Genomic DNA, 11,986 nt, shown 5'->3' with positions numbered 1-11,986 from the left:
GGGAAGATGTTTCCCACTAAGATAGGTAGATATTTCTACTTATTCTTTTCAGAAAACTTTGTTTTTGAAAGTTCATCCATTAAAGATTTTGGTTTGAAGTGGGCTGACATTAGGCGGGGATCTTTGATCTCCTACTCTGAGCTCACAGGTAAAAATCCAGGCTCTAGGCCTTGTCTACGCTACTTGATTTCAATTTAATTCCTTTTAGTACAGCTACAGCTGTCTAGGAGAATCAACGAGCTATAGAAAAGTGGCTTCTTTATTTTATTCCTTCATAGAGATGATTATTTTAGATACTACTGTTCTAAACCTTCTAATAATTTCATTTTCCTTTGTAAACTCTTAAACTTTAAAGGGTCAGAAGAGAGACAAAGAATTTTGATCTCTTACCCTTTGAGAACCATTTAACCCGTCACTATTTGGTTTTTTGGTTAATTGTCACTTCTAAAGGTAGTTAATCAGTGGTGTTTCTTTACAAAAGTGTGACAGGAGTTTCAACTTGGCTGGGGAGAAACCTGTTTCCATGTTAGCATTGTAATAACCACTCAGAAATCACTACAGCATCAAATTTCTGTGCTTTTAAGATGAGTTCCTGGCGCAAACTCTTACACCTGTAACACTGATGAAGTGCGTGTTGACTCTGCAACCAGAGAATGATGCCAATAAACTGAGTCAGAACATTATATGAATACTTTAATGCAAAATGCTTAACACTTAAAATTAGCAAAGCTTCATTTAAATTAAAACTCCGTTTAACTAAAGATGGTTAACCCCAAGAATGGTGCAGTAGTTGACCTCTGCTATGTAATGCCAGTCCTAAGGCAATACAACGTTCAAATGTCGGCGGTCGCTTCCTCCACTGCGCTTCTGAACCCTAAGGGGTCGGGGAGAGGGTACTCAGACACACAACAAAACACAACCCAAATAAACTGCACGGTGATTCCTAAGAGTTATAACCCATTTGACTAAGCTGTCCAACCACACAGCTGGGGAATAACTGCAGGTCTCGTTCCAGAGCTGATAAGGGGTTCTGTTTTTACAGCTGGGTAGAAGCTCTGCACTAGGTGAGAAGTCACAGTTTAAGGATGCATGTTCTGTAAATAGTTACTACATATACACATTTAGTGTCTGTAAACACTAGAAATATACATTAGACAGAGTACCCTTACCAGGTGGGTACAGTTTAAAAAAGAAGATGAGGTAACATGAGTCTCAAAGTCCACAGGATTCCTGCCTGAAGAGTTTGAACAGCTGCCAGTACTTCACTTCCAATGTGCGGGGGTAAGGCGCCTCTGGGACCCTCAGGGTTTGCCAAAACTGGATTCACTGGCTTTCAGCATAGCAACCGCATCTTTCACTGCATGGTAGATAACATTCTTTACCTGAAAAAACGAGAGAAAATATGGTCAGCTTACCATGAAATCTAAAATCTGTCAGTAAGAATAAACCTTTCCCCTACCAATTTTATACCATGCTCTTGAAATTCAAAACTCAAAATTCAATATGAAATGTTAATAATACTTGAAAGGCCCCTGGGCTCCTTTAGGCTGTTATTTTATACACATTTTAAACCCATGCCTCCTTTGAAGAACTTAAAAGCTCATTTTCCCCCTTCCAGAGGCTTTGATCCTATGTGGCCCTGCCCCCAGTGAGTGGACACAAGCAAGCCCCAAGGTACAGCTCTATTTTTCAGAGTTTATCTATTTCCCTAGTTTTCCAAACATGGAATCATATGTTAGATGATTCACTACTGAAAGCCTCTAAACCAAAATGAGATTTCCTCCATGTTTATTCCTCCTTTGCCTAAGTAGGTAGCAGAACTAGACATAAAGCCAGTTCATCAACTCACTGTACCAAGTGTGGTATGGCCAAGTTTGCTGATTATTTTTATAAGGTCAGTAATGGGCTATGAAGCCAGAGTCAGAGAATGCCAGGAATCACAGCCATTTTTACCTGTAATTTATCTTCATGATTTGTATGAGTCTGTGACAGATAGCGGAATTCCTGAGTAAGCCAGAAGCAGTGTTTAACATGTTCTGGAGAAACAAAATCTTCAGCCACTTTGATACAGCTATATAAGTTATGAACCTGGAAAACAACAAGCCACATCAGTCACACATGCCAAAGTTTGTAGTGTAAGAAGAATAAAGAATAAAGTAATGGTTCTTGCCTGATGTGGAGCTCCTGCTGGGATAAATACCACATCTCCAAGAAACTGCACGATAGCCCAGCCTTGAACTCCATACTCTTGATGAAGACGCTTTCTTAGTGATCGGTCTAAATACCAGCTCTGATCATGAATGGGATCGTGGTCTGCGGGGTTTTCTTGACCTTGCTCTTCTGATACCTAGAATACATTCCAAGTATTATGAAACTGAGTAACATGCTGGGTCTCCATGAGGGCATTTTGCCCCCTGGACAGTGTGGGCAGCCTGTCAGTAAATGTCAGGCCTTCTGTAACGTGTGTCCCTGTTGGCAGAAAGAGAAAACAGCACTCAAAGACATTAACTGAGTGAACCAAGAGGAGACTGAAAGAAAATGTGGGTTCCCTTCTGTCATTTCCTATAAACCGTGACTGGCAGTCTGCATGTTTTTGTAAACACTGTGTTAGGACAGTATTTTGGCCTAGGCTTTTGAATGTAAGTAGACTTAAGCTCCTTAGAAATAGACTTGCTACACTGCAGTTCTTAAAAATCTGTATTCACTTAACAATTTGAGTTATGAAACAGTCCCAAAGTTGGCTGTAGGTTAAACTTGTTTATTCTAGACCCAGTATCTGGCAGCACAGACCCAGGGTGACACTATCAAAGGAACAATATGGTGACCAGCAGGTTTTCTGGAAGAGTCAAATTATCCTTAGCTAGAAACATCTTGAGTGAAGCAAATGCTGGTTAAGGGCCTAACCTGCCACCAGGCAGCAGGCTAGAAGCGTTCATATCCACTCCTCATGAACAACTGAAGAATACCAGCCACAAATACTTGGGCTGCAACTAGCAGCCTCAGTGGCGAATAGGTTACAAACTGACTATGCCCATCTTTCCAGTTGCCTAGCACTTCCACACAGAACCCTTGCTGAGCAACCTGCTAACTACTGGAAACCTGGAATCTTCAAAGTCCCTGTATCCCTTTCCCGCATAAGCTAATGGCCACAGTAGGGTGTGAGGTCTTCCTGACCTACTACTAAATGAGGGTGGATAAAACCAACAGGGACCTTAGTAACTCACTTGCAACACAGCTATCAAGAGCAAAGAAATGATACATGGACTTCTGAAGTGCTTAGATTTTTAAGGCAATAGAAACAAATAGATACTATGTGATCATCAGAGGAACTACCTTGAAGGTAGAGCACAAAAATCTCCAAATGCACTATGACGTAACACACAGACAGAAGAAAAAAGATGTTTCCCTCTTTTCAGAGGTGTGAGCCTAATCATCTAGAAATCGTTGTTCCTTAGCAACCAGCTTCAGCCTAATCAATCTGAGATGCACAGATCTAACTTCTGAAGCTGTGATTATTCTCCAGTAACCCAGTCAGGTCTCGACATGTAGTATAATACTGCTATTCTGCATATCTCTCTTCACATGCCATAGGGTAAGGAGCACACCTTTTTAAGAAATTCTCGTATCTTCTCTGTGTCCTTAGCAGCATATATGTGCCAGAGGGCTCCTGGCTTCTCTTTTCCTTCAATAAATCGCTTTATCGTGAGTTCATCAGAATCTCCATCTTGGATGGTTTTAAGGACTTCTGGAGCAAGAGAAAGCAAACATCAGACCACAACGTCCGAGCTCAGAGAATAAGCCTCACTTTTATGCTCAGCACCCTACCTTCTTCTTGGTCACACTGTCCTTTGGGAATTCCCACATAGACCATGACATTAGCTGCATCAGATACATCTAAGTGAAGATTTGTTGTTCCATATTTCCGATCTTCTGGAGTAATTAATCCTGCAAACAGAAAATGCCTTAAATTTACTGAGACAGCAAAGACTGCCTCAGTCTTTCCCACTCCCTGGAATACGTGGTCACAAAACTTAAAAGCTACCTTTCTAATCATGTAAAAGTAATGGAACAATATTTAATATTAACTTATTTTATCCTTTCAACTTTGGGGGAAAAAGTTCTTATTAAATATTTATTTGTAAGAATAAAAAACCAACTCCTAATACTAGCACTTGTTTCTGGTGATAGGCAAAATAGGTTTCCTCCTGCTGAGGACAACTAAAAATCCTTGATGAAATTATTTTTAAAAATATTTTTTTAATGAGTCAGTATGCTGGCAAGAAAAGAAGAAAGCCAAAACTAGAAAGCAGAACTCGGGAACGGTACAGTGGACTGTTGAGGCTGGGATTTGCCAAAAGGATGTTTGCTCAAGCAGGTGCACTCAAGCTTTGGTTGACACAGACTAGAAGGACTCTGGGGTAAGACGTAAGACGTGAGTCTAACAGAAACCCCCCTCAGAAACACGTAAAGCTGGGACCTCAAACGACTATGTACTCAGTGCAAGAAGGAACGCTGCCCACATGTTCCTTGGATCCCTCAACTGTGAAAGAGGTGGGCCTGAGCACGAGGTCCACGCTGGTGCTCAAAACCCGAGACTCTAACCTCTTACCCCAGGAGAAGGCGCGTTTGTTCAGCATTCGCCCTGAGGCTCGTCAAGCCCTGCGGTTACCTTGGACGCACATCCTGACATGCGGTCACTGCTTCTTGAATGGGCAGCAGAGCCAAGCATAGCTCGGGGTGGGCAAGCCGAGGCTGTTTTCTAACCTGCCAGGCCCTGAAGCAGCCCTGCCTTGTTCGGAGGCCAAGGAACTTCTCTCTGGCTTGCAGGGGCCTGTGGTTTAGGAGCAGCTATACACAGGAGAGGGGACCTTATCATTTCAACCGCGGACCATGGCCCTAGGGCTCTGCTGCACTGTCCTTACTTTCCAGTTTGCTGAAATATCAGCCCTAGGAGGAGGTAAAGCAACAGATATTGGACAAAAATCATAGGATATATGAGATTTCCTTTAAAATAGTAAAGGAAAAATATAAAGGGAGGAAATAAGGAAACAATTATGGAAAAAGAACCTGAGAGCTGTTGTAACTGGGGGATGAGTACAGGGGAAGTCACTGTCCTGGACTCTCACGTTTTCAATGCATTTGGAAAATTTTCTATAGTAAAAAATGAACAAGTAAAATCTGAGAAGAGAAAAAAGCAATCAACATGATAGAAGGCAAATGAATGAAATGAACAGTTATCCACGACAGCACGGAGGAATATCCAGAAGTCTGATTCCATTTATATAAAGCTCAAAAGCAGGTTAAATACTAAAGGATATTCTGCAGGAACACAAACATATATGGTAAAACTATAAATGTAAGGAAATGATAAACACAAGCTTCAGGATGTTGGTTAACACTGGGGGCAGAAGGAAGGAGATGGAGCTGGGAGGAGTGAGGAAACGTGGGCTAGTCTCAGAGCCTCGTGAGAAGCTGCTTGCTGGTTTGGCCGTTGCCAAACTGAGTAAAAAGTGTTCCGCAAAAGAGGAAGGAAACGACACCTACCCAGCCATCAGCCCAAAGTCCAGCCAATCCCAGCTACGGGTGACTGCACACTGATAAAACCAGTCTCTAAACTGAGAGAGCCTGAACTCAGATGGAACCAAAAACAACGGTCCCAGGGAAAGGATTCCCAGAAAATAGAAAATCCTGAAACAAAACACACCATGGACTTTTATGAAAAGAACACAAGCTGACACAGTAGGGGCTGCTGGGTGACAGAGTACTGGGGTTGGAGGCTGGGTCAAGCCTAGAAATTAGGAGACTTAAGTCCTCCTCCCAGACCTGCCACTAGATGCCCCTTGGATATCCTGACCAGGTCACCGTCCCCTCTATCGTCCTGAAGTCCTGCTCCCCATGTGTAAAACTGGTGCTGGTGCTGGTGCTGGTGCTGGTGCTGGAGCTGGAGACAGGGTGACTATGTGGTCTTTCCAAAGAGCCTTTCACTCCACGCTGTCTGTGGAGGGGTCACAGCTCAGTCACCCAACTTCTGAAAAACGACTGCTCTTTAACGACGTTTATGATAAGGTGTGAGGGGTTTGAAAATGAACACGTTTTCTTTATTTTCAACCCCTAACTGCTTACTCTGAACGGGAACAATTTTGATAGGAAAAGCTATTAGAGAGTAACACTGCCCTCTATCTATTGGTATCTAGGAGGAAAAGAGCTGCTGTCAAGCCATTTAAACCAAGCAGACTATTTATTTCGAAAACTTCTCAGATAACCACTTCTACCCTATAAAGCTGCATAATTTCTGTAAGGCATGGATAATCACTATGCAACATGACACCATTTGCTTTAGTGGAAAAATGCTTCCATTTACGTAAATTCATTGCAAATCTTCACTGTGAACAGAATATGCCCCGAAGTCCCAGCCATCCAGCTTCTTTGAAGGGCTCGGGGGAAGGGAACATCCTGGGCATCTAGACTGTGGGAACTTCCCAAGGTAAACTCCCCTCTTGGAATGTTCCCTGATCTCACTCCAGATGGTTCCCTGGGCCGACTCCACCGGAACAGAAGAAGTCGGGGGCTGAGGTCCAAGCCCTCGCTCCTCCCTCTCCCAACAGCATCTGGAGAACATGGCAAAGATGCCAAAGACTCTGGCTTGCCACCCTCAAGTCTGAGAGACTGGAGTTGGGATCATTATGGGAGGAAGGAAATAAATCGGAGAAATACAATTCCAAGGGTGTTTTCAATACTAACTTAAGTAACTAACTACTACCCACCAACACAGAACACTGAATTTAAGAGTAGCAGATGCTGAAACAGCTGGAATGCTAGCAGACTGACCTAAACGTCCGGCAACATTAAAACAATTAATAAAATTACATTCATTCAATTATGTACCATGCAACCGTTAAAAACGATCACACTAAAAATCATTAAGCAACATGTAAAGATTTTACTGTATAATATTAGGTGTAGGAGAAAAATTTTAAATGGCATATGCCCTACAACTGCAACTATGAAACGGAAATATACATACACGTGACCAAGGAATGAAAGGAAATATGCAAAAATGAAGACTACTGCTGTGTTAAGGGTTAGGATTATAGACGTTTTCCGTCTCTCCCTCCCCAAAAATCAATGTTCCAAACATTCTGACTTGCCTTACTTCTGTAATAATTTTTTCAAGTGAGCCATTTCTTCCTTACCATAAGCATTATACATCTTGGGACCCAGATCTGGCCTAACAAAGTAGTTTGGCAGCCTTGAGGCCAAGTTCAGTTTGCCATCTCTCCTTGTGTACTCAGGCAGTGGAATGTTGGCCATCAGATCATCAAACCTAGGACAAGAGAACCGTGAAATTTGCAAAATAAGCTTATGTTTCTAATATATCGTGGGACTTCATTTGTTCCTTCTACACCAAAAGGAACAACAAAAATATCTGTGCTCGTGAAGATGCAGATAGCTATCATTAACAACATTTAAGATTAGCATATGGTATCACTTGTATGTGGATTCTAAAATATGATACAAATGAACCTATCTATGAAACAGAAACAGAATCAGGGACATAGAGAATAGACTGGTGGTTGCCAAGGGGGAGGGGGTTGGGAAAGGGTAGGAGTGGTAGTTTGGGATTAGCAAATGCAAACTGGTATATACAGGATGGATAAACAACAAGGTGCTACTGCATAGCACAGGGAACTATATTCGATATCCTGTGATAAACCATAATGGAAAAGAATAGGAAAAAAGAGTGTATAGATATGTATAACTGAGTCACTTTGCTGTACGGCAGTAATTAACACAACACTGTAATTCAACTATACTTCAATAAAAAATAAATTTTAAAAAACCAATATTTAAGATCAGAATTATAGTGCTTATGAACAAAGACATCTTCTTTCTCTCCTACAACACACATATATATCAAAATGATCTAGAATACTGCAGACAGAAGATCTAAGCAACAAATTCCTGATGATAAGAAGTGACACTAAGGGATATATTATTCATTAGTTCTGAGGATTCTCTGCAAGGTTCAAGCTCAATTCAGGAAAATGGATCTAGCAATTCCGCTGTCTTGTCTAAAGCAATGATATCACTGTATTATACCCAACCCCAGCATGTCTGATCTCACTCCTGCCTCCAAATCAGTGCGTGCACATCTGAGTCCGCCTCTTCTCTGGCGGAGCACTACAGTGGAAATGCGTGGAGTTTTCACTAGTGAGCCAGATTTAAAAGTCAGTAACTTCATCTCACCACCTCAAAAAAAATTTATCCTACCAAGTCAAGGACAGGATCATCTCTCCCCCTCCCCATAATCGTACCTGGAGGGCATCATATCTCTAAAATCTTCTCCTGGTGGCCAGTCCTTAAGTTTCAACACCATGGGCTCTTTTTCATTTTTCAAGCGGTCTGCAAGGGAACCGGAATTACTGAATTGCTACTATTCATAACTCGGAAACAGACCAAAATCGATGGCAAATTAGCACTTTAAGCCTTAACAATGCAAATAAAACTTATCTCTGCAAGATCTTCATAACCTGATACATTTTGTATACAAATATTATTTTTCTTTAATATTCCCCTCCTGCAAATGGCCAATCATTTTATTTCTACAGTGCCAAGAAATCCATTCATACCCAGGAAGCAGCAGGGGTAGCAAAATGAAGATCACCAACTAGTTTGTGTTACAGCCCTGCCTTTTCTAAATGCTTGTTCAACTGCTACTCCTTCTTTGAGATTTCAGCCACTCCCTTCTTTCTATTCCACATAGGCGGTGTTTTGACAGATCCAATCTCCTCCTATACAGTGTTCTAGAAGAAGTGAGCAGCTCCCCAACTAACAAACAGCAATTTAACAATCAAAGGGCCACAGATTTTAGAAAACCCAGTTTTCTGAGGCCAGCACGAAATTGAAATGACTTACTTTGCTCAGAGAGACTGAAGCTACCTGATGTTCTGTCCAGGGACAACTAGGGCTAATAGGGCCCACTTTCCCCCGCCTCCCCATCTTCTAGGTGACACATACAGGGTTTAGTCAGAACTATGTTCTTGTAACAGCGCAGTTACCCACTGCAGGTAATGTGAAGGAACCAAGAACCAAGGAGCTCTAACTGAAGAAAATATGTTGACGATTATGATTAGCAGCAATGGTAACTATAATTTCACTTCTTGCTGTGTTCCGGTCTCTGCTCAGTGTTTTAACCATTTAGTCCTTACAACTAAATCCAACATCCCAGCGAGATCTGGCACTATTTAATACTTCTACTTTTGGATGAGGAAATTGACAGATGCCTGAGGCCGTCCAGCTATTGAAATTAAACAACAGAACTGAAGCTGGAACCCAGTTTCAAACCTTATATTCATGAGGACTAACATCTGTATAGTGTCCTATAGTCAGCCGAGTCCCATAACCTAGTTTGAACAGGTGCACACTCCAGGAGACAAGAAACACAGGAAAATACGGGTACAGTGTGTGTTCAGGACACCAGTGGCGTCTCGGCGTGGGTGGGGTGCTGGGGGTCTGGGCAGCAGAATCACCAGCATGGGAGAGGCAGGTGCGGTGGACGCTGGGCTGCCTTAACCATTTGCAGGCATGAGGAAGCGTGAGCCCCAGAAAAATGCAATCACCAAGCTCACGTACACAGCAAGTACAAATCAAGAGTCAGGCTTTGACCCCAGGCCTAACTGGAAAGCACACTGTAGTATGTGTGCCCCTCGATCCCCTTTCAAAGGACCTGCTGCCCAGACACAGCTTCGGGGTCTGCGTCAGCTGCAGAGAGCTGTCCTGCCAGGTCATGCCCTCCCTGGGGCACCAGCACCTGGAGACCGAGGGAGGTGAGGGGATAAAGGCCCCGACTTTCCCCACTTCAGCCCAATCTGAGACAATGAGAGGCAATGCTTGCTCCAGAGCTCCCTGCCAGACTGGCTGAGGCTCCGCTGAGCCTACGCCGCAGCCAGCTCCTTCTCCAGCCCAGTCCTGCTTCCTCCTCCTCCATTTCACAGACGTTGATCCCCAGGTAAACATCTTACGGCTGAAACTCAATCTTAACATCTACGCGTGGAAACCCCCATCATGCCCTACTTAGAGTTAGCTATACCTTTGTTCTAAAGTTCGTTCAAAGTGTGGGCCATAACCTGTAAACGTGGGTAAGTAATGGGAAATAAGGAAGCAGGAGATTACAAGGTAAAAATATGTCATAAAAGAATGAGAATGATAAATGAGCAAAGTTGAATTACTGAGTCTAATAAGAATGAACTGGCCAAGCCCTCCAGTGGGGGTGGGAGCATAAGGCCAGGTGCCTGTGCTGATGAAGGGGTTCTCGGAAACAGTCTACTGACTGGCCAGTCCACGGAAAGGGCCCAAGCTCAGCACCAGACACTCAAGCCTCCTTACCACCACCATCGCCCCTCGCCCAGGTGAAGCAGGCAGTGACCAGGATAACCTGCGTTAAACGGATTCACGTTCTCTGGCACGTTCAGTTCTACTTATCTTGTTAAACATAATTAAAATTTTTTAAAAATAAAGAGGCGATATAAAACCACCAGCTTTGAGTCACAAGCCCTGGCTCTGTGCTCCCCTCCCCTTGGGCACATTTCTGTCACAGGACAGACCTGGAGCCACCTGAAGAAGAGGTGACTAAAACCTCACTCTCTAAGGAGTTACAAAGCGAATTTGCCTCAGTTCAAAAGCATAAACTTTGTAAAAAGAAAGGGGAAGAGGAGATAAGACACTGATTTTAAACTCCAGAGTCATAGAAAATGCTGTCGCTGCCGCTACTCCCGTGCCCCCTCCTTTCACATCCTCAACCCCCTTAAAAGGTCTTTAATACATACTCGGAACATCTTCAAATCCATCCCAGAAGTCTCCTACTGTGGCTCCTGTGATAATTTCATTGGTTCTGCAATTAACGAGGTCAACTTCCTGATTTCCAAACTCTTTCCTGAAGGATTCCGGTTTCCAAAGTTCAGTGTTCAGTTTATGATGCACTCCTGACACCATCACTGGCTAAGAGGAGAGAACGAAGACTTTAGTTAGAACTCCCCCAGCTCCGTCCCTTCACCCGAGGCAGCCCTTCCTCAAACAGCTGCTGCTGTGTTTCTCTGTGGCTGGTCCTCAGTCTCAGATCCCAAGTGACAGCTTAGTCCCCTGAGTCACCTGCTACACACACCCCTCAAACTACACTAGTGAGCTTCTACGAGCAAGGATCACACCTCCCAACTCAGGTCCCACTACTCACAGAATACCAATACCAAGGCTCAGGGCTAGGCAGGGGATGTGAAGCAGAGACAAAGGCAGCGAGAGTGCCCTGTCCAAAGAGGATGCTGCCTCTGGCCTGCAGCCTATTGTTACCAGGCAGGAATAGGGCCCTGGATTGCCACGTCTTTTGGTTATCCAAGACAAGCCAGAAATCCTGATCTTTATGTGAAAGAGCCTGACTAAAATATGGCAACAAGTTCAACTTTTAAAAACATTATCTAGGGCTTCCCTGGTGGCGCAGTGGTTGGGAGTCTGCCTGCCAGTGCGGGGGGCGCGGGTTCGAGCCCTGGTCCGGGAGGATCCCGCGTGCCGCGGAGCAGCTGGGCCCGTGAGCCACGGTTGCTGAGCCTGCGCGTCTGGAGCCTGTGCTCCGCGGCAAGAGAGGCTGCGATAGTGAGAGGCCCGCGCACTGCGATGAAGAGTGGCCCCCACTTGCCACAACTGGAGAAAGCCCTAGCACAGAAACGAAGACCCAACACAGCCATAAATAAATAAATAAATAAAATTTAAAAGAATAAGGCTTTTTAAAAAAAAAACAAAACATTATCTAATCTAAACAAAACATGCTGTGGACTGTATTCGGTCTGTCATTGTCATCGTGAGCAAATCTTGTTAGAACACAGGACTGAAAAAATAATTTTTTTTTTGGTTAAATACATACATTTTTCTATTTGGCAATTCCCCAAGTCCTGGCCTTGTCCAAGAGCAAAGTGTTCCTTTAGTGAGGACTCCATTT

The 11,986-nt window shown here is 43.6% G+C and overlaps 1 protein-coding gene across 6 annotated transcripts in view; it reads right to left on the bottom strand.

The window, feature by feature from the left end:
- Positions 1-696: 696 nt before the first annotated feature.
- KDM3A (lysine demethylase 3A) overlaps positions 697-11,986 on the bottom strand; it is a 54,618-nt gene continuing 43,328 nt past the window's right edge. For 5 of the 6 annotated variants that reach the window (XM_061210652.1, XM_061210650.1, XM_061210651.1 and 2 more), the window contains 8 exons: positions 10,827-10,998; positions 8,316-8,403; positions 7,194-7,324; positions 3,826-3,945; positions 3,606-3,745; positions 2,171-2,347; positions 1,954-2,088; positions 697-1,382 (listed from right to left, as the gene is read on the bottom strand). In XM_061210652.1, coding sequence (XP_061066635.1) covers positions 1,302-1,382; positions 1,954-2,088; positions 2,171-2,347; positions 3,606-3,745; positions 3,826-3,945; positions 7,194-7,324; positions 8,316-8,403; positions 10,827-10,998 — 1,044 coding nt within the window. In that variant the 3' untranslated portion in view covers positions 697-1,301. The remainder of the gene's footprint in view (positions 1,383-1,953; positions 2,089-2,170; positions 2,348-3,605; positions 3,746-3,825; positions 3,946-7,193; positions 7,325-8,315; positions 8,404-10,826; positions 10,999-11,986) is intronic. The other variant, XM_061210654.1, reaches the window with a different exon arrangement.

Source organism: Eubalaena glacialis, chromosome 14 (genome assembly GCF_028564815.1).
Source record: "Eubalaena glacialis isolate mEubGla1 chromosome 14, mEubGla1.1.hap2.+ XY, whole genome shotgun sequence".
In the NCBI taxonomy this organism is placed as follows: Eukaryota; Metazoa; Chordata; class Mammalia; order Artiodactyla; family Balaenidae; genus Eubalaena; species Eubalaena glacialis.
The sequence above is the reverse complement of the archived record's forward strand: the minus strand, read 5'-3'. Positions and strand labels throughout refer to the sequence as shown.